Source organism: Coregonus lavaretus, assembly GCF_964263955.1.
Source record: "Coregonus lavaretus genome assembly, chromosome: 21".
NCBI lineage: Eukaryota > Metazoa > Chordata > Actinopteri > Salmoniformes > Salmonidae > Coregonus > Coregonus lavaretus.
The window spans coordinates 12,225,020-12,252,499 of NC_140008.1; the positions used below are offsets into that span (position 1 = coordinate 12,225,020).

Genomic DNA, 27,480 nt, shown 5'->3' on the forward strand with positions numbered 1-27,480 from the left:
GATTCAGAGAGAAGTTTATTTAAGTGTAAAGTCATTATTGAACTTCTTTTGAAAAACATTTTGTTACTCTTTGGGCTCTCTTGATGTGGTTCGGCATTCGTGTGAGTGATCAAGTGACACATTTTTATACTCCACAAGGTGTAAAGTAATGGTGTGTTTTTGAGTGCTTGGTGTAGCATCTGTATCCATTCTGTTGTTTTTACTCTCCCTCTCTGTAACCTGTTGAATCTAAAGATAACAACACAACTCACAAATCTATTTTTCTCCCGCTCTAAAAATGAAACAAAAGAACGTATGCATAAATAACACAGTAAAGCTGCATTTTTTATTGTTGTTAATCTTCAAAGTTGCCCAGTAGTATTGTCCCATGATTGGGCTGGCTGCTTCTGATGGCATTCCCTCATTCAGAGTGCTAGATCTGAGGAGAAGCACCGGCAGACAACAGCTCCAATACTCTTTCTCAGGGTGTCTGCACTCACAATGGACTTCCTCAGCCTTCATACAAAAGAACCCAGAGCATAAAAAACTGCCAATTTCAATGACATTCCTCTCCACAATCCATGCCTAGAATATGGGCTCCCCCCCCCCCCCAGTAATATATATATATTTTTTAAGTACGACATTTCATTAACATTTTATTAAAACAAACTGCAAGGTGAGATTATGTGTGGAAGTAACTAGAAATGTGTAAAAACAACAATGACAACGATGGAGTAATGACAGTGTCATTCCCATTTCATGGAAGGAATATTTTATAGTAGCAAACTAGGATGCTGTGATGAATCGTCAAATCAGTGCCTATCCTCTCCCCTCCACATACACATACACACACTCACCCCTCCTACCCACCCCACTCTGTACCTCACATGGGGTGACATTAGCTCCCCTATCACATCCACAGTCTGGGCTGGGGGGGGGTAGAACCATTGTCACGCTGTACAACGGGCCTCATTGGCAAGCCGGCAGCTTGCCACCCCAAGGCTGCCCGGCGACAATGGGGGGGGGGGGGGGGGGGGGGGTTGGAAAAGGAGAGTCACATAGACCCAGGGCCTAATCCCCTTGCCCCCGTACATCTGCACAGGGCGGTTTTGCACCGCGAATCAAAAGGCACCTCCTTTTAATCAGACCCCTTTTCTCTTTTACTTTTATTCCGTCTCAGAGAAAAGGCTGTTGTAGAATAGGGGCCTTTAGTGTAACCAAGACACAAGGCGCAGCCTTTTGCCAAGTGTCGTGTTGGAAGTGGACTTATTTTGGGCTTGGTGGTTGTTTTGGAGAGCACGTGAAAAGACTTGAGACAAGACATGAATGCTGGCTCTTGAAATTCACACAACTGACTTTGAAAGCAGCCTTCTCTGTGTTTTTGGGTGTGTCTTTGAGGTTGTTGTTGGTGTTTTTTTATAAAATGTGTCTGTCCGCATTTCAGATGATAAAGGAATTATTAACATTCCTTGACAGGGGTAGTTTAAAGCTATTAAAAACACTCACTTAAATAAGAACTTTGCCTTTGGGTGTTCTGTGTGTTGGCAAGAGCATGATTCTAGTAATGCCAAGGTCGTTGGTTCAAGACCTGTAAGGAGGTAGAATTAGTTGGCTCTTCTTGAAGTGTAACTTTTCAAGAACTGCTAATTATAATCAACACACGAACAGCAGTAGGTAGCACATGGTTTTAAATAATTAATAACTTTTTGGAACCAAACTCCTGCATAATTTATACTTTTGGCAAAGGGAAGTGGAAAATTGATAGTTGATATATTTCAGTCAGTATTGACCTAGATATTCTTTTTTTATATATATTTTGAGAAATAAACTGCAGTGTAGTGGCAAAACTCTCCAACATTCAAAGGCCCATAGGCCCAAAGGCTCAGGTGCCATAATATTTACAAGGAGATATGAAAAGTAGGTGGGCAAAAAAATATTCAAAATGGTTGAACAACTTTTTGCAAATCTGTTCCACTTTCCCGCAAGTCACTCTCCTTGAGGTTCACGCGTTGAATGATGAGAAAATGTATGCACTCACTAACTATAAGTCACTCTGGATAAGAGCGTCTGCTAAATGTCTAAAATGTAAAATGTAAATGTAAAATGTTTAACAGTACATCAGTTTTAGAGCTGTACCTCGATGGCCAATATACCACGGATAAGGGCTGTTCTTATGCGCAACGCAGAGTGCCTGGATACGGCCCTTGGCTGTGGTATATTGTCCATATACCACAAACCCCCGAGGTGCCTTATTGCTATTCTAAACTAGTTACCAACTTAATTAGAGCAGTAACAAGAAAGGTGGCGTCACTCCTACGCGACGCTCGTCCCTCAACAGGGACCAGTGCAGGCGGAATCGTCGCTCTATCTGACGTAAGACTGCCATGTAATGTTAATGGGGTGCTATCATGGCTGCCATATTTTCTAGTGTCATGTAAATCATCATAATGCAGGAACCTCAATGTCCCGACTCTCTAAATACATGGCTCTCTGTGTGTCATGACTCCCGAGTGGCGCAGTGGTCTAAGGCACTGCATCGCAGTGCTAGCTGTGCCACTAGAGATCCTGGTTCGAGTCCAGGCTCTGTCGCAGCCGGCCACGACCGGGAGACCCATGGGCGGCGCACAATTGGTCCAGCGTCGTCCGAGGTAGGGGAGGGTTTGGCCGGCAGGGATGTGGGTTCGTTTCCCACGGGGGGCCAGTATGAAAAACAAAAAACAAACGTATGCATTCACTAACTGTAAGTCGCTCTGGATAAGAGCGTCTGCTAAATGACTAAAATGTAAATGTAAATGTATGTATACAAGTAGTGCCATCTAGTGGTCACTTTAGCAAAGTACAATTTGAGGCCAACACATACTGTATTTCTATTGCAATGTTCAAAACCACATATAGGACAAGAATAAATACTTATCTAGATATAACCTTGGTACATAATCATACATCATTGTGGCATAAACATTATAATCAATGGAGAACTCAATTAGGCTAAAAATCTAGTTTTACGAAGATGATATCTTGTATAGCGAATGCATCTTCACCATTTCATTAAACATCTTCACTTAAAACTAATCGGTGAGTATAACTGAATCCATGGCAACAGAACTTCAGGCCCATTCACTGTCAACCCACACAGAGCCTACATTCAAACACACACACACACAACCACCACCGCTGGGCCCACGGTAACCTTTAAAACAGGTTCAGCCGAGTTCATCTGAGTTTGGGGAGTACTCGTGCTGCACACCACTCAGGCCTAGTCAGCACCCCCCTAGATGGACCCTTTTCTTTGGACACACAATCAGTGACTCAGGCAGAAACAGAGCAGCTGCACCAGCAGTGACCATTGAAACCAGTTAACACGGTGTGTGATGTCAGACGGACATGGACCTGGGGGAATTCAAAAGGCAGCTTTTTTTTATCTCTTACTTTTATGACATGCCTCTTCAGCAGTCAATCACAATACCAGGCTTGTGGTTTTTACAAAGGGATATTTTGGGCTAGTGCTTGAGAAGTCTGTACAAATAAATACACGTGGAGGTCTACAAAGACATTCTGGTTTGATCAAACTCAGCAATAATGGACAAGAGAGTGCAATCAATTTGATTCATTTTTATGAGTCTGTGACAGTAGGAGTGATATTTCTGGAGAAAGTGGACCCCTGCCTTTTGGCTCATCCATATGTGGTTTCAGTGTGGGTGAAAACAGAATTGGGTGCTGTGGAATCGGTGAAGGTAACCCAAAGTGGTCTTGTGATAAATGTTTGTGTTTCTGCCGGTCAGAGGGAGCGGATGCTCCTCACCACACGAATGGGGACAAGAGCTGTGACTTGTTTTGCTTTGAAGAAAAGGGCGCCATTGAAAGGATTGATTACTCGGGTAGCGGTAAATATGAAAGCTGACCAACTGAAGGGAAGATTCCCGGTGTTTGGGATGCACGTCGTTTGATGCAACGCAGACAGTGGTGAAACAGAAGAGCCATTGACTGTTCTTTTGAGTTTTGATGTTGAGTCTTTGCCCGACAAAGTGATGTTAGGATATTTCAGTTATCCCGTACGTGCTTTTGTGCCGAATCCATTACGTTCTTATAGGTGTCAAGCTTATGGGCATGTGGCAGCAATGTGTAGGAGGGAGGTTCCTAGGTGTGAGAAGTGTGCAGAAGGGTATGAGACAAAGGAATGTGTAGCATTGGAGAAAGAAGCGTTATGTGTTAATTGTAGGGGTGACCATGGGGCTGAAGATCAGAAGTGTCCGGTGCGAGAGAGGCAGGTTGAGGTTACCAGGGTTAGAGTAGTGCAGAGGGTGTCGTATGATGAGGCAGTGAAGAAAGTAGAGGAAGATGGGTCAAGGGGGAGGATTTGTGTAGTAGATCTGTGCCAGTACAGAGGGATAGGCCAACGAATGATATATGCTTCAGTAAGATTGGCTTTTTAGCATTCATAGCCATGGTTATCAACTGTACTGCAGGGATGGAACGTAAGTCGTAGAAAATAGAGGTTGTGGTGGGAGCTGCAGATACGTTTTTGGGTGTACGAGATTTGACGTCAGAAGAGTTACAGGGTGTGTTGAGTGGTGGTGTCCTGTCCTTCCAGGCCGTTGGCAGGACTAGATTGGTTTAAATAGTGGAATAGGGTGGTGGGGTTTTAATGAGTGTAGGGTTAGATGGATGGGTATTTGTTAATTTTTTCAGTTTTTCCACGCAAAGTATAAGGGATTTATACCCCAGTCTAGTTGGTGGCGGTAATGCAACATTTATTGGATGCCAACCACCGTTAAACCTCATTGAAGAAGAAGAGACCATTGCATTTGACTTAAGCGTCTCCCTAGAGCAGCTCTGCATTCACTACAACTACATGTAGTTCAACTAGTAATTCAACTACATTTTGCAGTAGCTTGGTGGTAGTTGAACTAAATTAAAATCTTGTTAGTGTTTTCAGTAGTTCATTACTTTTTTTTGCCATGTAGCAGTGTCACTAACTACTGGAACTACACACTAATTTTTTGGCTAAAATAAAATAAAATAAAAAAGTAGGTAAGAATTTCCTTTCTTTTTCGGCATCAGACCTGCACAATACGCACTTAAAATATATAATATATAATATGCCATTTTTTATATATCTATATATTTTCATACTGGCCCCCCGTGGGAATCGAACCCACAACCCTGGCGTTGCAAAGCCATGCTCTACCAACTGAGCTACATCCCACACAGTTACATTGACATACTTCATGATTGATTGCAAAACAATGACATTTCAGGGCCTTTTGTCTCAAATACTATCTAGGATAGACACAATATTTTGTGCTAGGTAACTAATATGCCTATTGCATTGACACTGATGAGTAAGTTACATTCATGTATAAGACCAGTGGTGTAAAAAGTACCCAATTGTCATACTTGAGTAAAAGTACACATACCCCAACAACTACTCAAGTAGTACTTTAAAGTAATTTTACTTAAGTACTTTACACCACTGTTTAAGACACAAATCCCTGTCTTATTAAATTGTTTCTTATTCTTCTATGATATAATGGCGACCGCTAACCAACGTTAAAGGTGCATGCCGCCACCTACTGTGCTAGAGTGTGTGGTCAATCACGTTTTACAACATTTCTAAATCCTCCTACCTAACTCCGTACTATTTTATTATTTTTTACCAGTGAAAGATTTCTGTAACGCTTGTTTGGACGACCAGCAGTATTTGCGTTTCCTCGATTGTTACTGCGCAAGCGCAATTTCGTGAGTCCTTGGATGATCCGCCTGCTGTAGGTTACGCAGCCTGTAAAGGGACACAGTCAAAATGCAGAGCTGGAATCAAGTATATCGCACTCTGGCAACGGTAAGGAAAAATAATGATATGCCAATTACCAGTTCAAGTTGTCCGAAATAAATATAACTAAAAGTTACATACCTTGGGCAGTTACCCAACGTGATTTATGGTGTCCAGGCCTGGCTAGCTACCTAGCATAGCATATGCTAGCTAAAACCCTCAATTACTTCATTAGCTAGCTAGCATCTAGCTAGCCTATCGTTAGCGAGTACTCTAAAGCTAAATTGGCTAGCAGTGTTAGCAAGTTTGCGCTTTCTAGCCGTCCCATTCGAGCCTTGGTGTGTGGCATGTGCTAACATTATTGCTGGTTAGGTTAACATTATTGCTTTCATAAGCTAACGTTAATGTCATTACGAAATAATCAATTTCCAATCAAGCTACTGTAACGTTAACTAGCTAGCTACCTAAGTACCATTAGCCAACAAGCATCCCATCGCGAATGACGAAGTTGACATCATCCCCGAGTGTCTGTCAAACTCGCGAGCTTGTTTGTGGATGTAAAGAACACCATTTTGCCCTCTGCTTTGACTGCTTCTAATGTTACATCAGTGACTCAAACTGCGCATTCAACCTGGTTTGTAAAGTTATTTGATTCATTATATAGTTATAAAAATTTGAACACTGTTGTTAGCTAGCTAACAAGCTATGTCTTTGAGCATTTGCTCAATACTTGAAAACAAGCTACAGTAGTGAGAATAATCTGAAACACTTGCTATCTGTTGAAGTTCAGATTATATTACATTACCCATTCCTTTGCAGGAATTTGTCTTTCATTCTAGAGCACTGAGTTAGAAAAAGATAACCAACATTTATACTGACTACACGACATGGATGACAACAACCGGTCACACAGCAGAGCCATATACGTACAGCACATGCTGACATTATAGTAAAATCTTTCTGATTGCTCATTGGCCCAATTTGTCCTCTCCTATCACATATAGCGTAGCCACCAACTCCCGAATAGGCTCCAGGGTGCAACTGTTCTCTCCATCAGAACATACTCTGACAAAGCGCAAAGTAAGTCAACATTTATCACTCCAGTGTCTTGCTTGGAAATCTGACGTTGAATTGCATTGAATTCTACATCTGGCAGAAATTAGCGTTTGAATCAGGAAAGTTCCCTCTCGACCTCTACAAGCCAGAATGTTGAATAAAATGATATTTTAACGTACTTTACTGGGGTTGTCCGTGTGGTTGGTCCCTTTGGCGGTAGGAATGTGAGACAATATATCGACAGGAAAGTATTACATCAACTTTTCAAAGCGCTGGTAGTGGATTACATTTGACATTTTAGTCATTTAGCAGACACTCTTATCCAGAGCGACGTACAGTTAGTGAGTGCATAAATTTTTTCATACCGGTCCCCCGTGGGAAACGAACCCACAACCCTGGCGTTGCAAGCGCCATTCTCTACCAACTGAGCTACACGGGACGACATTCAGATTTATATCACCTGAAGCATGCTCAGAACCATGTAAACACCAGCAGGAGCTACGTCTCGTATGTACACTATTGGTCAAACGTTTTAGAACACCTACTCATTCAAGGGTTTTTCTTTATTTTTACTATTTTCTACATTGTAGAATAATAGTGAAGATGGATATTAAAACTATGAAATAACACATATGGAATCATGTAGTAACCAAAAAAGTGGTAAACAAATCAAAATATATTTTATATTTGAGATTCTTCAAATAGCCACCCTTTGCCTTGACAGCTTTGCACACTCTTGGCATTCTCTCAACAGCTTCACCTGGATGCTTTTCCAACAGTCTTGAAGGAGTTCCCACATATGCTGAGCACTTGTTGGCTGCTTTTCCTTCACTCTGCGGTCCGACTCATCCCAAACCATTTCAATTTGGTTGAGGTCGGGGGATTGTGGAGGCCAGGTCATCTGATGCGGCACTCCATCACTCTCATTCTTGGTCAAATAGCCCTTACACAGCATGGAGTGTGTTGGGTCATTGTCCTGTTGAAAAACAATTGATAGTCCCACTAACCCGAAACCAGATGGGATGGCGTATCGCTGCAGAATGCTGTGGTAGCCATGCTGGTTAACTGTGCCTTGAATTCTAAATAAATCACAGACAGTGTCACCAGCAAAGCACCCCCACACCATAACACCTCCTCCTCCATGCTTTACCGCGGGAACTACACATGCGGAGATCATCCGTTCACCCACACCGCGTCTCACAAGGACACGCCGGTTTGAACCAAAAATCTCCAATTGGACTCCAGACCAAAGGACACATTTCCACCAGTCTAATGTCCATTGCTCGTGTTTCTTGGCCCAAGCAAGTCTCTTCTTCTTATTGGTGTCCTTTAGTAGTGGTTTCTTTGCAGCAATTCGACCATGAAGGCCTGATTCACACAGTCTCCTCTGAACAGTTGATGTTGATGTGTTTGTTACTTGAACTCTGTGAAGCATTTATTTGGGCTGCAATTTCTGAGGCTGGTAACTCTAATGAACTTATCTACTGCAGCAGAGGTAACTCTGGGTCTTCCATTCCTGTGGCGGTCCTCATGAGAGCCAGTTTCATCATAGCGCTTGATGGTTTTTGTGACTGCACTTGAATAAACTTTAAATGTTCTTGACATTTTCCGGATTGACTGACCTTAATGTCTTAAAGTAATGATGGACTGTCGTTTCTCTTTGCTTATTTGAGCTGTTCTTGGCATAATATGGACTTGGTCTTTTACCAAATAGGGCTACAGTGAGGGGAAAAAAGTATTTAATCCCCTGCTGATTTTGTACATTTGCCCACTGACAAAGAAATGATCAGTCTATAATTTTAATGGTAGGTTTATTTGAACAGTGAGAGACAGAATAACAACAATAAAATCCAGAAAAACGCATGTAAAAAATGTTATAAATTGATTTGCATTTTAATGAGGGAAATAAGTATTTGACCCCTCTGCAAAACATGATTTAGTACTTGGTTGCAAAACCCTTGTTGGCAATCACAGAGATCAGACGTTTCTTGTAGTTGGCCACCAGGTTTGCACACATCTCAGGAGGGATTTTGTCCCACTCCTCTTTGCAGATCTTCTCCAAGTCATTAAGGTTTCGAGGCTGACGTTTGGCAACTCGAACCTTCAGCTCCCTCCACAGATTTTCTATGGGATGAAGGTCTGGAGACTGGCTAGGCCACTCCAGGACCTTAATGTGCTTCTTCTTGAGCCACTCCTTTGTTGCCTTGGCCGGGTGTTTTGGGTCATTGTAATGCTGGAATACCCATCCACAACCCATTTTCAATGCCCTGGCTGAGGGAAGGAGGTTCTCACCCGTCCATCGTCCCTTTGATGCGGTGAAGTTGTCCTGTCCCCTTAGCAGAAAAACACCCCCAAAGAAAGCATAATGTTTCCACCTCCATGTTTGACGGTGGGGATGGTGTTCTTGGGGTCATAGGCAGCATTCCTCCTCCTCCAAACACGGCGAGTTGAGTTGATGCCAAAGAGCTCCATTTTGGTCTCATCTGACCACAACACTTTCACCCAGTTCTCCTCTGAATCATTCAGATGTTCATTGGCAAACTTCAGAAGGGCATGTATATGTGCTTTCTTGAGCAGAGGGACCTTGCGGGCGCTGCAGGATTTCAGTCCTTCACGGCGTATTGTGTTACCAATTGTTTTCTTGGTGATTATGGTCCCAGCTGCCTTGAGATCATTGACAAGATCCTCCCGTGTAGTTCTGGGCTGATTCCTCACCGTTCTCATGATCATTGCAACTCCACGAGGTGAGATCTTGCATGGAGCCCCAGAACGTGGACAGGTGTCTTTTTATACAGGTAACAAGATGAGATTAGGAGCACTCCCTTTAAGAGTGTGCTCCTAATCTCAGCTCGTTACCTGTATAAAAGACACCTGGGAGCCAGAAATCTTTCTGATTGAGAGGGGGTCAAATACTTATTTCCCTCATTAAAATGCAAATCAATTTATAACATTTTTGACATGTGTTTTTCTGGATTTTGTTGTTGTTATTCTGTCTCTCACTGTTCAAATAAACCTACCATAAAAATTATAGACTGATCATTTCTTTGTCAGTGGGCAAACATACAAAATCAGCAGGGGATCAAATACTTTTTTCCCTCACTGTATCTTCTGTATACCCCCCCTACCTTGTCACAACACAACTGATTGGCTCAAACGCATTAAGGAAAGAAATTCCACAAATTAACTTTTAAGAAGGCACACCTGTTAATTGAAATGAATTCCAGGTGACTACCTCATGAAGCTGGTTGAGAGAATGCCAAGTGTCATCAAGGCAAAGGGTGGATATTTGAAGAATCTCAAATATAAAATATATTTTGATTTGTTTAACACTTTTTTTTGGTTACTACATGATTCCATATGTGCTATTTCATATTTTTGATGTCTTCACTATTATTCTACAATGTAGAAAATAGTAAAAATAAAGAAAAATCCTTGAATGAGTACGTGTTCTAAAACTTTTGACCGGTAGTGTATTTCTATCACCTGAAGGATGCTCACAAGATAAAAATTACATACGATACGTAGCTCGTGCTGGTGTTTACATGGTTCTGGCCTCCTGTAGCTCAGTTGGTAGAGCATGGCGCTTGCAACGCCAAGGTTGTGGGTTCGATTCCCACGGGGGGCCAGTATGAAAAATGTATGCACTCACTAACTGTAAGTCGCTCTGGATAAGAGCGTCTGCTAAATGACTAAAATGTAAAATGTTCTGAGCATGCTTCAGGTGATAGAAATCTGATGGAACTACCAGCGCTTTGAAAAGTTGATGTAATTATACTTTCCTGTCGATATATTGTCTCACGTTCCTAACGCCAAAAGGACCAACCACACGGACAACCGGTAAAGTACGTTAAAATATCATTTTATTCAACATTCTGGCTTGTAGAGGTTGTGAGAGAACTTTCCTGATTCTAACGCTAATTTCTTCCCGACGTAAAATTCAATGCGATTCAACGTCGGGTTTCCAGGCAATCCAATGTCCAATAAGATAATTAGCGGCGCTGCACTTATCAAACTGTATGCGAACATATTCAGAATGTGAATGCAATACCAGTATGTGCCTCTAACTTGTTGCTCCTCTGATAAACATGTTTTTTGCTCTCCTACAGTTGATGCTGATGTCACAGTGGTGGGCTCTGGTCCTGGTGGATATGTTGCCGCAATCAAAGCAGCCCAGCTTGGTTTCAAGGTAACGTTAAGTCTTAACTAGGCTAACCCTTCATTCTGCTCCCCATGGAGTGGACGAAGCGGATGGAGTAAATGTAGGCTTAAGCCTAATTAATAGTGATGCCCATCTTGTGATAATTGTTCAACAACCACGTTTTCTATTTTACAGACGGTGTGTGTGGAAAAGAATCCCACCCTAGGCGGGACCTGTTTGAATGTCGGCTGTATCCCCTCAAAGGTAAACATTGTGAATGAGGAGTTTATTGAACTTTTACTGGGTGTTATTGTGCAACACTGCACAATTTAATCTGTGAGTTGAGGATTCATGGAGAATGTCTGTTTTCTCGCCTGTCACGTTCTAGGCCCTGCTGAACAACTCCTACCTGTACCACCAGGCCCATGGCAAGGACTTTGAAAGCAGGGGCATTGAAAGTAAGAGTTTACATCAGCTAGACTCGAGCAGTGGTCACCACCAGTCCTGGTCCTAGAGAGCTGAAGGGTGTGCAGGCTTTTGTTGAGTTTTTAGGGATGCCAGTTACGAACATTACATGACCCTCGGTCTTTCTCTGTCTGTGCCAGTCTCGGGAATCACATTGAACCTGGAGAAGATGATGTCACAGAAGAGCGGGGCAGTCAAAGCACTGACAGGAGGCATTGCACATTTATTCAAACAGAACAAGGTGAGGCCTTACCTACAGTCAGTCCCTCCCTACTTACATTGTTAATGATAGACCTAGTTCACAAATTAGACAAATGTAGCTCACTTTATGGATAAATGGCAACTAAAATAGGGATCCTGGCAGTCGGCATCCTAAAATATGGGTTAGTTAGTCAGTATGGTATAAGCATGGGTTTGTTTGTCAGACAGACAGTGTAGCATTAGCTCATGCAAAACAATGCGAGTGGTAGAACCTGTTAGCGTGCTCCAAATAGCATGCTGAAATCAATACCATTTCAAGTACAAACCACGTTCTATCCCTTTATAACCACCAAAACGCTGACAGCGAGAGTATGACTAAGTTCCTTCAGCTTTGTGAAGAGATTTCGCCTCAGCAGGATAAGCTTGAAACAACAGTTTTGACTGTCCTCTATCTTCTTTGAATGGAAGCTACCTTCTACGGATATTACATTGTCAATGGACTTTGTCTTAAACCCACTTGTAATTTGAATCCATCAGTTTGATACCAAAGCAGGCTGTTTTGATGCTTCCCTCAGTATTCTTTGTGTTACAGGGTCGGTAGTGAACTTGACCCCGTCTTTAATTGATGATGTAACTGATGATGTAATGTGGCGGTTTCTCCTCAGGTGACACACGTGAACGGCTATGGGAAGATCACAGGCAAGAACCAGGTGACGGCCACGGCTGAGGACGGCAGCGAGCAGGTCATCAACAGCAAGAACATCCTCATCGCCACTGGCTCCGAGGTCACGCCCTTTCCAGGGATCGAGGTACGTTACTGTACTCTTTAGTAGTAGTTTGTAGCAGGTGACCAGATGTGTTAGTTGTCCTGGGCAAAGCCGTGTCCTAACTCTCCTAACCTCCTGTGCCGTCAGGTTGATGAGGACACGGTGGTGTCCTCCACGGGAGCCCTGGACCTGAAGAAGGTGCCTGAGCATCTCATCGTCATCGGAGCCGGAGTCATCGGGGTGGAGCTGGTGAGGGACCACACACACACACACACACACACAGGATTACAGCATTGTCTGTAAAGAGTAAGTGTCCATACAATAATTGCTTTATTGGTCCATTTGCACTGATGTTCTAAAATGTTTTGCTGTCTCAGTACCCAACCTGACACACAACACACACATCACAGGCTGCGGCAGAGCAAAGCCCCTGGAGCACTTAGGGGTAGTGTCTTGCTCAAGGGCACAACGGCGGTAGGTAGTACACAGGGATATTGAAACCAGTAACCCTCCAGCTGCCAGATAACTCCCTGCAGATTTCCCCACAGGCATCTCTTGGGGAATATCCAGGGTCCAGTCTAACATCCTGTTTGGCCTCCTGTTCACCAGGGGTCAGTGTGGCAGCGTCTGGGCTCCAAGGTGACAGCGGTGGAGTTCCTGGGCCACGTGGGCGGCTTGGGCATCGACATGGAGATCTCCAAGAACTTCCAGCGCATCCTTCAGAAGCAGGGCATGAAGTTCAAGCTGGGCACCAAGGTCATGGGCGGCATCAAGAGGCCCGACGGCAACATTGACGTGGCGTGAGTTCCATCCCCCAGTGGAGTGTGTGTGTGTGTGTGTGTGTGTATAGGGTGGATCTAAATCTGAATTAACTAAGTCACTGAAATGAATGTGCTTGCAAGTTTCTAGTTAAACATCAGCATGTACTGTATGACCAAAAGGGCTGACCCCATTTAGTCGACTGTTCGATTGTTTGGTTGATAGGCTGTTGGTCGGCCGAGATTTTTTTTAGTCGAGCAGTGGCAAACAAATTTTTTTAAATGATGGTACATGTGACACGTCTGATTGACGCCTGTCTGAGTGGACTAATCCATTGCGGAGGCCGCGGGGATGGCACACCAGTATCACCAGTACTACATTTACCCTTAATTACCATCATTTATCATCAAATCAAATCAAATTTTATTTGTCACATACGCCAAATACAACAAGTGTAGACCTTACAGTGAAATGCTTACTTACAAGCCCTTAACCAACAATGCAATTTTAAGAAAGAATACCAAACAAATACTAAAAAAACATTAAATAATAATAAGAAATATATATAAACAGGACCCTGTCTTTCAAAGATGATAATTTGTAAAAATCCAAATAACTTCACAGATCTTCATTGTAAAGGGTTTAAACACTGTTTCCCATGCTTGTTCAATTAACCATAAACAATTAATGAACATGCACCTGTGGAACAGCTTACAGACGGTAGGCAATTAAGGTCACAGTAATGAAAACTTAGGACACTAAAGAAGCCTTTCTACTGACTCTGAAAAACACTCATCTGCGTGAACATGCCTTAGGCATGCTGCAAGGAGGCATGAGGACTGCAGATGTGGCCAGGGCAATACATTGCAATGTCCGTACTGTGAGACGCCTAAGACAAGACAGACAGCTGATCGTCCTCGCAGTGGCAGACCACGTGTAACAACACCTGCACAGGATCGGTACATCAGAACATCACACCTGCGGGACAGGTACAGGATGGCAACAACAACTGCCTGAGTTACACCAGGAACGCACAATCCCTCCATCAGTGCTCAGACTGTCTGCAATAGGCTGAGAGAGGCTGGACGGAGGGCTTGTAGGCCTGTTGTAAGGCAGGTCCTCACCAGACATCACCGGCAACAACGTCACCTATGGGCACAAACCCACCTTCGCTGGACCAGACAGGACTGGCAAAAAGTGCTCTTCACTGATGAGTTGCGGTTTTGTCTCACCAGGGGTGATGGTCGGATTTGCGTTTATCGTCGAAGGAATGAGCGTTACACCGAGGCCTGTACTCTGGAGCGGGATCGATTTGGAGGTGGAGGGTCCGTCATGGTCTGGGGCGGTGTGTCACAGCATCATCGGACTGAGCTTGTTGTCATTGCAGGCAATCTCAACGCTGTGCGTTACAGGGAAGACATCCTCCTTCCTCATGTGGTACCCTTCCTGCAGGCTCATCCTGACATGACCCTCCAGCATGACAATGTCACCAGCCATTCTGCTCGTTCTGTGCGTGATTTCCTGCAAGACAGCAATGTCAGTGTTCTGCCATGGCCAGCGAAGAGCCCAGATCTCAATCCCATTGAGCACGTCTGGGACCTGTTGGATCGGAGGGTGAGGGCTAGGGCCATTCCCCCCAGAAATGTCCGGGAACTTGCAGGTGCCTTGGTGGAAGAGTAGGGTAACATCTCACAGCAAGAACTGGCAAATCTGGTGCAGTCCATGAGGAGTACTGACTGTTACTTTTTGACCCCCCCCCCCCCCCCCCCCCTTTGTTCAGGGACACATTATTCAATTTCTGTTAGTCACATGTCTGTGGTTGTTGTTAATCTACAATGCCTGTTTGGTTACGGTAATTTCTGTTAATGCATTCAATATATTATTATTACAGTCTTACTCATTGTAGGAGTGGACACGTTGTTTGCAGAGCGCACAACCTAGGCTACACAACCTAGGCTACACAACCTAGGCTACACATCACCGCCTGGTATGGCAACTGCTTGGCCTCTGACCGCAAGGCACTACAGAGGGTAGTGCGTACGGCCCAGTACATCACTGGGGCAAAGCTCCCTGCCATCCAGGACCTCTATACCAGGCGGTGTCAGAGGAAGGCCCTCAAAATTGTCAAAGACTCCAGCCACCCTAGTCATAGACTGTTCTCTCTGCTACCGCACGGCAAGCGGTACCGGAGTGCCAAGTCTAGGTCCAAAAGACTTCTCAACAGCTTCTACCCCCAAGCCATAAGACTCCTGAACAGCTAATCATGGCTACCCGGACTATTTGCACTGCCCCCCCACCCCATCCTTTTTACGCTGCTGCTACTCTGTTAAGTATTTATGCATAGTCACTTTAACTCTACCCACATGTACATATTACCTCAACTACCTCAACTAGCCGGTGCCCCCGCACATTGACTATGCAACGGTACCCCCCTGTATATATAGCCTCCCTACTGTCACTTTATTTTACTGTATATATAGCCTCCCTACTGTCACTTTATTTTACTTCTGCTCTTTTTTTCTCAACACTTTTTTGTTGTTTTATTCTTACTTTTTTGTTTAAAATAAATGCACTGTTGGTTAAGGGCTGTAAGTAAGCATTTCACTGTAATGTCTGCACCTGTTGTATTCGGCGCATGTGACCAATAAAATTTGATTTGATTTGACAACCTAGGCTACACAACCTAGGCTACACAACCTAGGCTACACAACCTAGGCTAGGCTACACAACCTAGGCTACACAACCTAGGCTACACAACCTAGGCTACACAACCTAGGCTACACAACCTAGGCTACACAACCTAGGCTACACAACCTAGGCTACACAACCTAGGCTACACTTATTTCATTCCATTTACGAGTTGTCAATTTATTCATTGACAGGAGCGCTCCAAACAAAAGACAATCTTGAGTAAGGACATGCACTGATTACGCATATAGAAGTAGGCCTAGTCTACCTGACCTGCGCGCAAATGTAGGCCTAGAAATGTGCCCATTTGGGGATCTGACACTATTTCTTAACTCACCATTACTGTGGAGCTTCTCAAATAAAGTTATTCTTCGCCTCAAACAGCAAGTAAACAAAGTCTGTTTTTACATACATTGAGAATGACAATAGTTCCTCAATGTGGCCTATTTGAAAAATCTTTCCAGCTCTCGCTCCCTTTCGATTACCACTCAGCATGAAAGGGGAATAAAATGACATGGCGTGCTCTGATCCCTTGGAAACGTCATAAAATAGGCCTACCTGATTACTTATTATCCCTTGCACTAAATAGCCTACAGCTGTGTCTGTCAATGTGATTTGTAGGATATTTATTTTTATCAATATATTTTCTACCTACAGGCTGCAATGTTTTTATTTGTTGGCTTTATGTAGGCTATTTTTACGTATTGGCATTGGCAATAGAAGTTACTTTTAGATTTGTATCATTTTCATAAAAAATGTTGATTAACCACATGACATTGATTTTGAGATATGAAGATTTTGTTATAAATTAAACTGTTCCACGAAAATGTGCATATGAATATCATAACTGGCACGCAGATCAGTAGAAATGGTAGGATAACTTGGCACTCCAAATGGAAAAGGTTGCCGACCGCTGGTGTAGCCTATTACCGGCAACTTCAGGAGCTTAACAGCAGAATCTGCAAAGGCCAGTGGCAGCGGGAGTAGGAGGGGGGTCGGGAACATGTTTTGTTCTTCTGGTTAGGCTATATTGGTCTCTGGCTCCCTCTTTAGTAATTTGTGTCTTCAATTTTAATCACAGTGCTTAAAACATCAGACAAGCTCAGTAGCCTACATATAGTTGATTGTATTCAAACATAGGAAAAAATTTATATATGGAATTTTTTTTAAACATTTCAATCCAATTGATTGGTCGAAAGAACAGACGACTCTCGGTCGACCAAGATTTGTTTTAGTCTGGGACAGCCCTAATGACCAAGCACTAACCAAACCTAACCGTGTGTGTTGTCTCTCCAGTGTGGAGGCGGCGGCCGGCGGGAAGAACGAGACTCTGACGTGTGACGTGCTGCTGGTGTGTATCGGCAGACGGCCCTTCACCAGGAACCTGGGCCTGGATAACGTGGGCCTGGAGCTGGACAACAGGGGACGCATCCCTGTCAATAACCGCTTCCAGACCAAAGTACCCAGGTAGACCTAAACTAGCACTACACCCCTCTGTAATATACAACATCCCCAAGATAGACAAACTAGCACTACACCCCTCTATGTAATATACACTGAGTGTACAAAACTTTAGGAACAATTTCATAATATTGAGTTGCACCCCCTTTGGCCCTCAGAACAGCCTCAATTCATCAGGGCAAGGACTCTACAAAGTCTCGAAAGTATTCCACAGGGATGCTGGCCCATGTTGACTCCAATGCTTCACACAGTTGTGTCAAGTTGGCTGGATGTCCTTTGGATGTTCTTGATACACACAGGAAACAGTTGCGTATGAAAAACCCAGCAGCGTTACAGTTCTTGACACAAACCGCCTGGCACCTACTACCATACCCCGTTCAAAGGCACTTAAATATTTTGTCTTGCCCATTCACCCTCTGAATGGCACACATACACAATCCATGTCTCAATTGTCTCAAGGCTTCAAAAGCATTCTTTAACCTGTCTCTTCCCCTTCATCTACACTGATTTGAAGTGAATTGAACAAGTGACATCAATAAAGGGATCATAGCTTTCACCTGGTCAGTCTGTAATGGAAAGAGGTCTTTCTAATGTTTTGTACACAATGCCTGCTTTTTCAATATACACCTAATACTCCAACCGCCTCTCACCAAGATCTCTTTCCCTCCTATTTATTCTGTTTCCCTCCTTAGTATCTATGCCATTGGTGATGTGATTGCTGGGCCCATGCTGGCACACAAAGCGGAGGACGAGGGCATCATCTGCGTGGAAGGCATTGCCGGGGGCGCCGTGCACATCGACTACAACTGTGTCCCCTCTGTCATCTACACACACCCCGAGGTGGCATGGGTGGGGAAGACAGAGGAGCAGCTCAAAGAGGAGGTGATGCACACATCCCCAACCCCACCACACCAACACTCATAGTTTTGACCAAATCAAGTAGTGGACATGGCTTTTATATATAATGCTCAATGGATCAATGACTTGTTTGGATTTCAGCTGCTAAAGTGTTGCTAGTTATGATTTTAAAACGACATTGAAATCCCTGAAGGTGTAAGAGTTAGCCACAGGGTGGCGATATACCTTCCCCAAAATTGTTGACCTAAAAGAGACAAAGTCCCTCAAAGTAATAATAATAATAATATGCCATTTAGCAGACGCTTTTTCCAAAGCGACTTACAGTCATGTGTGCATACATTTTTACGTATGGGTGGTCCCGGGGATCGAACCCACTACCCTGGCGTTACAAGCGCCATGCTCTACCAATTGAGCTACAGAGGACCAGTATTGCACATGTAGTATCAACACTGAAACGTGAAAGTAAAACATAACTGTAACCTCAACTCTATTTCGCAGGGCATCCCATACAAGGTGGGAAAGTTCCCGTTTGCCGCCAACAGCCGAGCCAAAACCAACGCAGACACCGATGGCCTGGTGAAGATCCTCGGCCACAAGGAGACCGACCGGATATTGGGCGCTCACATCCTGGGCTCTGTGAGTCACGCCACCTCAGGCTACCTCGCAGAGAGAATTTGGGTTATAACATATGAAGTTGTACGCTAACTGTGGTGACCCTTTGTGTTTAGGGGGCAGGAGAGATTATCAACGAGGCGGCGCTCGCCATGGAGTACGGCGCGTCCTGCGAGGACGTTGCCAGAGTTTGCCACGCCCATCCCGTGAGTTAAACACACAAGCATAGTCATGTCGTAGAAGTTCAACAATGCCATTGATATAGGGCCTAGCCACAATTTCATTCAAATGCACACACATCCACATTTGTGGAACCACACCACCCACCTGTCAGAAGATGCCAGTCAATCTAACCTCCTCTTCTCCCATCTACCCCTCTCTTCCAGACTGTGTCAGAGGCCTTCAGAGAAGCCAACCTCGCAGCCTCCTTCGGGAAAGCTATCAACTTTTAACTACTGTCTTCGCTCGCACAGCTGTGTACATACCCGTTCAGTCCACAACGTCCCCAACCCAGAACTGTCTGTCTGTCTACAAGCAACGCACACCTTAGGAGGGGGACACATAATGTACTGTGACCCCCTCAGGGGGATACTCTATATACATACAAAGACAAACCGTGTACTACATTTTAATGTGGTATAGAAATGTTCTCAAAGGGGGTTTGGGTGGTAAAAATAGACCAGAGATTTCTACTTGGAATGGTTCGCTGCTATATCAAATAACTAACTATATATATATATATATATATATATATATATATATATATATATATATATATATATATATATATATATATATATATATATATATATATATAGTCGCAGGATATCTAGCATTTTCCCAACACCACTTTCTTAGTGCATTGCTCAGAGATGTATAGTATTCATAGTTTCAGAGAATGACCGTGACCGTAGGTTGGCTTGGGTGGACAACTGCTGCATTTACCAATAAGAGATGAGTCATGACTGAAGTTTTTTTTTTTAAGACTGAAGCAAAACGAAAAGAAACTTTTGTAAAGGTGTAAGGAGGATGCAGTTGGAAAGGCCCAAGCAGCAACTGGCTTGTATGAATTGCAATACTTGAATTTAAATATGGCTGTGTTCTGTCATTCTGTGTGTATACAATTTTGCTTAATTCTGAGCTCTACAAAAAAATAAATGCAGTAACGATTCAGAAGTCTAGAGATGTGTGATGCATTGGCGTGGTGTTTTCCCGTGTTCAGTGCCATGTGTGGAACAGCAGAGGGAGCTTACTCAGAGCGAAAGGGTTTAATCTGTCAAGTGGGAGGATTTTTGTATGGAGGTCAATGAGTGTTGAATTTGGTCAACAAATGTAATTTGCGCTACGTGAGGCTTATTTGATTCAAAATACACTACCGGTGAAAAGTTTTAGAACACCTACTCATTCAAGGGTTTTTCTTTATTTTTACTATTTTCTACATTGTAGAATAATAGTGAAGACATCAAAACTATGAAATAACATATGGAATCATGTAGTAACCAAAAAAGTGTTAAACAGATTTAAAAAACATTTTATATTTGAGATTCTTCAAATAGCCACCCTATGCCTTGATGACAGCTTTGCACACTTGGCATTCTCTCAACCAGCTTCACCTGGAATGCTTTTCCAACAGTCTTGAAGGAGTTCCCACATATGCTGAGCACTTGTTGGCTGCTTTTCCTTCACTCTGCTGTCCGACTCATCCCAAACCATCTCAGTTTGGTTGAGGTCGGGGGATTGTGGAGGCCAGGTCATCTGATGCAGCACTCCATCACTCTCCTTCTTGGTAAAATAGCCCTTACACAGCCTGGAGGTGTGTTGGGTCATTGTCCTGTTGAAAAACGAATGAAAGTCCCACTAAGCCCAAACCAGATGGGATGGTGTGTTGCTGCAGAATGCTGTGGTAGCCATGCTGGTTAAGTGTGCCTTGAATTCTAAATAAATCAGTGTCACCAGCAAAGCACCATAACACCACCTCCTCCACGCTTTACGGTGAGAAATACACATGCGGAGATCATCCGTTCACCCACACCGCATCTCACCAAGACACGGCGGTTGGAACCAAAAATCTCCAATTTGGACTCCAGACCAAAGGACACATTTCTACCGGTCTAATGTCCATTGCTCATGTTTCTTGGCCCAAGCAAGTCTCTTCTTATTGGTGTCCTTTAGTAGTGGTTTCTTTGCAGCAATTCGACCTTGAAGGCCTGATTCACACAGTGTCCTCTGAACAGTTGATGTTGATGTGTCTGTTACTTGAACTCTGTGACACATTTACTTGGGCTGCAATTTCTGAGGCTGGTAACTCAAATGAACTTATCCTCTGCAGCAGAGGTAACTCTGGGTCTTCCATTCTTATGGCAGCTCTCATGAGAACCAGTTTTGTCATAGCGCTTGATGGTTTTTTCAACTGCACTTGAAGAAACTTTCAAAGTTCTTGAAATGTTCCGAATTGACTGACCTTCATGTCTTAAAGTAATGATGGACTGTCTTTTCTCTTTGCTTATTTGAGCTGTTCTTGCCATAATATGGACTTGGTCTTTTACCAAATAGGGCTATCTTCTGCATACCCCCCTACCTTGTCACAACACAACTGATTGGCTCAAACGCATTAAGAAGGAAAGAAATTCCACAAATTAACAAGGCACACCTGTTAATTTAAGTGCATTCCAGGTGACTACCTCATGAAGCTGGTTGAGAGAATGCCAAGAGTGTGCAAAGTTGTCATCAAGGCAAAGGGTGGCTATTTGAAGAATCTCAAATATAACATATTTTCATTTGTTTAACACTTTTTTGGTTTCTACATATGTGCTATTTCATAGTTTTGATATCTTCACTATTATTCTACTATGTAGAAAATAGTAAAGATAAAGAAAAACCCTTGAATGAGTAGGTGTTCTAAAACTTTTGACCGGTAGTATACGTTTCGTAAAGGGTTAGGTTGTTACGAATGCATTAAAATAAGTGGACGCACGTGGCATTTCGGCAACTTGGGGAAAAAACTACTTTATTGGAGTTGTGCCTGTTGTTCACACGCGTATCTGCCCTCTCATTGGTTAGAATGGTCCAACCTTAGGGATATCCTACGAAGCAAGCTACACTGAACAAAAATATAAACGCAGCAATTTACAGTTACCCAGGAAATCAGTGAATTGAAATAAATTAATTAGGCCCTAACATGTGGATTCCACATGACTGGGAATACAGGTATGCATCCGTTGGTTACAGATTTGGAACACGCCATCGATCCAGAGCATCCAAAACATGCTCAATGGGTGATATGTCTGAGTATGCAGGCCATGGAAGAACTTGAACATTTCCAGCTTCCAGGAATTGTGTACAGATCCTTGTGACATGGGGCCGCGCATTATGCTGAAACGTGATGGCGGCGGATGAATGGCACGACAATGGGCCACGATCGCGTCACGGTATCTCTGTGCATTCAAATTGCCATCGATAAAATACAATTGTGTTCATTGTCTGTAGCTTATGTCTGCCCATACTATAACCCCACCATGGGGCACTCTGTTCACAACGTTGACATCAGCAAACCGCTCACCCACACAACGCCATCTGCCCTGTACAGTTGAAACTGGGATTCATCCCTGAAGAGCACACTTCTCCAGCATGCCAGTGGTGACGGAAGGTGAGCATTTGCCCACTGAAGTTGGTTACGACACCGAACTGCAGTCAGGTCAAGACCCTAGTGAGGACGATGAGCACGCAGATGAGCTTCCCTGAGACGGTTTCTTTCAGTTTGTGCAGAAATTATTTGGTTGTGCAAACCCAGTTTCATCAGCTTGTCCGGGTGGCTGGTCTCAGATGATCCCGCAGGTGAAGAAGCTGGATGTGGAGGTCCTGGGCTGGCGTGTTTACACGTGGTCACTCTGCAGTTGTGAGGCCAGTTGGACGTACTGCCAAATTCTCTAAAACAACGTTGGAGGCAGCTTATGGTAGAGAAATGAACATTAAATTCTCTAGCAACAGCTCCGGTGGACATTACTGCAGTCAGAATGCCAATTGCACTGTCGTATATGATGAATGGTGGTAATATTGCTGATGAACAAAAAGTCCGTTATGCTGCATCGTGTCAGAAGTTTTTATTCATACCACGAGGTTACAGCATAAATTCACAGACACGCGTTGCCTGGAGAACGCCTCCCAGATTGTTATGGCCGTTCTGTCGTCTCATCGTTTAACTCCTATTTATAAACAATGCAAAGGGAGGGGCTACTCCCTCTTCTGGCCAATCACCAGTCTCCCCTCGGGCGTCACCCTCCAAGCGGCACATTTCAAATAACATCATAAAACATCCCCCCTTTGGCCTGAACAACCAACATTCCATTTCGTCATGAAAAACATTTAACAAAGGCATAATCTTCAGATACGATATTCCCCCCTTTCGAGACGAAATAAACGTCTCGAAAACAAACAGAATAAGATTATGACTATTAACCATTTATCTCATTGAATATTCTTAACCTTAAACCCAAAAACATTCTCCTCTAGAGTGTAAATACCTTTCTATGAAATACCTGTTTATGGAGTGTAAATACATTGCTATGACATATGAACAACTATTTATGAAGTATGAACACATTACTATGAATTATGAACAACTGTTTCTGAAGTATGAACACATTACTATGAATTATGAACAACTGTTTCTGAAGTATGAACACATTACTATGAATTATGAAGAAATCTCTATGGAGTGTGAGAGCAAAAAACTGTCCAGCAGCCATCCATCCATATCAATCAAGACAGTAAAATTCTCTCACCGTCCCTCTGCCCCAGGCAACCACCGTCGGTACTCCAGATAACCTCATAACTCATGTAAATGCATTTGAAACTATGATGTAATTAAATACCCATGTAAACAAAATCCTATCCATAAATATCCACTCTCAGGCTGGTCAACCCATAGGACCTGAAAGAGAATCTCTCCCTGCGTAACCCTCTGTCCCTAACCCCATCGAAATAAACAAAAGCATCTACGATCCTCATCTGCATTCAATAACATCAAACATCATTCTACTAAAATCAATACCTAAGAATATGACACAATTATGTATTACACATCAAATATGTCTATATTTCATTGCAGACACTGGAATGTAGTCCACTACACTTCCTCTTCCTGTAGTGTCCTCTTCCAATGGACTTGTTGATGATGGAATCAGCCACACCCTCCTTGTTTCATCTCCTCCAGTCATATTGTCTTTGTTTGAGTATTCCAATCTCCACATATTCTCCCACATGCTTCTGGAATGACAAGAAAATAACCGACCAAACAGTATCCTTTGCAAAACAACCACTTTCAAATTAAACCTCCATTTCACCTAAGAATTTAAAAAATGATACATAAATGATGCATGAATCACATTATCCATTCCCCCCTTTGATTCATAAATCACACTAAAAATTATACTAATATTGAAAAAACAATTTGAAAAATCATCAAATAATCCAAAATGATATTTATCCCTCAGTTCCACTTGTCCATCTTTATCCAGATCAGGAACAGTCCACACCGGCATCTGAGTGTTGTCTCCAGGCACCACTTCTCCAACCTATCTCAATCTCATAACTTTCTCAAAAGTCAGTACAAACATCACACAGTGTTATCAAAGCTTATTATCTTCCCAAATGTTACACCATACCATGAATGAAGTCCCCCCTTCTCCCTTAAACTTATTCTTCAATGATAGGCTTGAAGACTATGACATGTCGCCATGTGTCTGCTAAATGACTAAAATGTAAATGTAATGTCACCCTTTTAACCCTAGATTTAGCTGTGTCCAATGCTATCCCTCTTATAATGGTAAAACCTCATATGGAAGCTTAAACGTTGACCTGTAACAACATCCTATCCCCATAGGGTAAGAATATACTCTATCATAATTTCCCCTTATCCTCTAAAATTCCCATAGTCACATTGTCAGTCAAAAGCTAATCTTTTAACCATCAAAGTCCTGCTCTTCTTACTACCTGATATATAAAAAGTAACCTATTATTTGTCATTACTACCCTTAAGGTCATGCTTATCCAAAGTTATCATCTAACATCCCAATCTGATCTTTCCATAAACATACCCCTTACCTCATATGTTTTATTAGAGCAAAAACCACTTTTATCCCTCAATATTTCACCTGAATACTTCAGAGTTTGCAATTACCTGATTTTACTTTCTCTCTAACCAATGCTCATAGGGTAATCTTTTCACCCAAGAACACTTAAACCCTACTGTTTTGACAACAACATTATTTTATCGGTCAATGACTGTTGCCGATACCACAGTCATGACAAAGCATAACATTTACCCACACCCGTCAGAGGCCGCGCGACCGTCTAACACGTCTTGGGCTGGCATCCCCAACAGACATCAACCCTCAAGATTCCTCACTGACCCTACAGAATGAGTTAATCTATCTCTAATTTTCACAACAGAGGAACGAGCAGCACTGATCAGATGCCCCCCCCCTCTGTCATCAAAATCAAAAGACCCCATACTGCAGCTTCCATGATGAATCTCTATTCTCCATTTCAGATTAATCTATATTGTTTCTATCTGCTCTATTTTAACCCCATTCGTACCATAACCTCCTGAGTCCCTCTTGCTACCTCTTTAATTTCAGAACAATTGTTGTCAGTATCCTACTCCTATATTTGCTATTGCCATAGTATCATTAATCCCTTCCAAAGTTACCCTTAAAGTAGTTGATTTAGCTGCTGTATCAACCCTAATTACTTCTAGTGCAAAATTTCCCATTATCCTCTGTGTATTATCTACTGTTGGAGTGACTACTGTCCATTCAGTTCTACTCCTCCTGAACTCCCTCAATGACTGTGAAAACTTCCACAGACTTCAAATCTTCCATTATAAGCGTTACTTTATGAATTACATTGCCCTTTAACCAATAATTCCTAACCGAAACAAATTCTAATGCTTGCCCTAAATAAGTACACATATATTCTCCCTAACCTTTCTCTATAATATTACGCAACATAAGTGAACAGTCACTCCTAACCCTATTCCAAACTATACCTCCTTCTACTCCTGGTCCTGATAACAATACTTATTCTCCATAATTATCTCTCCATATGAGAGAAACGTCCCCATCTTAAACCCTAATAAGTATTTTTCCCCCTAAAATTGGTGCTGTATTGGTTCCCTTATAATCAAATGCAATATGTTTATGACTTTAATACCTATCAATGTTGAAAGAGTTAAATTGCTTCTCCCTGTTGTTCTAATAGACTGAAGTGTTCATGTCCTTATTTACTCCTAGTTTTCCCCCAATTTTCCCCTTTTCAGTTCTACCTCTAAACTTTAAACCTTCTGATTATAACAAAAGGTACCCACAATTACCTTGATCTTCCTATTCTAAAGTGTCATTCATTACGGTTCTCTCTCACTACTAACTTTGAAACTTAGCTTACTGTCTCAGAGTCCCTTCACCCCTAGTTCTCCTAACTTATTTTAATCTAATCTTTTCTCTCATAACATTTAAAACCTTTTCCCCTGATCTATTGACAAAATCTCTTACCACCAAATTTTTAGAATATGTGATTGGGAAAGTTCCCCACCTGCTTCTGACTCATTACACACAGACTTGGCAAAACCGACTAAACACCTTTTAGCCTAACCTCAAATCTCTTAGTGTAAGAATGTAACCCAGAATAAACAGTCACCCCTATTAACTTTTCAGACAGACTGTCTGACAGTCGTCTAGTGGACATCTTATTGTACAATTCAATTCTCTTCCCAACACTACAATAACAGTATCTTCTAATATTAGTACTTTAAGAGTAAGTACTACCTCAAATCCCTATCCTAATTAGTTATCAATTAATGAGATGTTTAACCTCTTTAGGCTGAACACAAAGTTTTCCCCTATTCACTATCACTTCTAATTGTCGGTTGTTTCAACTGTTAGCTATTTTCTCTTCTTCTCTAATCAAGGCTCTCAGCAATGCACCCCTTCCGGATATTCTCGGCACTCTAGAATATTTAGTGTTCACCTGAAGCACCGGTGATCTTCACTTGCTCGTTGATCTTCCTCTGTTTCTTCTTCTCCAATTCTGTGTCTGTCCAGAAACTGACGATCGATATGGAACATCTGGTCCCCCCTTGGCTGGTACAATTGCCTTTGATATTGTTCAGTTGAAGCTGTAACAGTGATTGTTGATTTGATTCACTCTGATTCTTCATAACCAACACTTATTTTCTTCTTCTCCACCACCAGTTATAAGTTGTATTTGCTTGAGTTTTCTTCGTCCGGTTCTTCTCATCGTTGACATATCAGTATTCTTCAACCTTAGTTCCAAGTTCTGTCCTCGAAATATCATCTTCCATCATCTTCTTACTAGTGGGCTCTTCTTGACCTCAATGTGTTCTTCTTCAATTCTTGGGATTAAAAATGTTCTCCGCAGGTTTTCTCCTTGTCTCTTCTATATCTTCAGCGTCTCGAGCTGTTCCTCTAGCTCCCTTACCTCTCCCAAAGTCGTCTCTTCCTCCAGGCCTGATACGCCTCGGTCTATATCTCCTATTTCTTCTTTGCCAGTCATTGTAGGATAAAATCCTCTTGAACATACAACACCTTTAATCTCCAAATCTTCATCACTTTCTTCATCAGAACTCGAATCTCTTGTCTCCTTCGTTCAACTTTCATCAGAGATCAAGTCTCCAGTATCCTTCTTTCCTCTCTTGCCACTTCCTTCTG

General features: G+C 42.7%; 1 protein-coding gene across 1 annotated transcript; it reads left to right on the plus strand.

The window, feature by feature from the left end:
* Positions 1 to 5,709: 5,709 nt before the first annotated feature.
* On the plus strand, positions 5,710 to 19,935 carry LOC311148381 (dihydrolipoyl dehydrogenase, mitochondrial-like). Its single transcript, XM_084185336.1, has 14 exons — positions 5,710 to 5,818; positions 6,754 to 6,829; positions 10,912 to 10,991; positions 11,139 to 11,207; positions 11,332 to 11,401; positions 11,549 to 11,649; positions 12,275 to 12,418; positions 12,524 to 12,625; positions 12,986 to 13,176; positions 17,120 to 17,290; positions 17,977 to 18,166; positions 18,641 to 18,778; positions 18,871 to 18,960; positions 19,141 to 19,935. The coding sequence occupies exons 1-14, from the start codon at positions 5,780 to 5,782 to the stop codon at positions 19,204 to 19,206; spliced, it is 1,527 nt and encodes a 508-aa protein (XP_084041462.1). The 5' UTR covers positions 5,710 to 5,779; the 3' UTR covers positions 19,207 to 19,935.
* Positions 19,936 to 27,480: the final 7,545 nt, after the last annotated feature.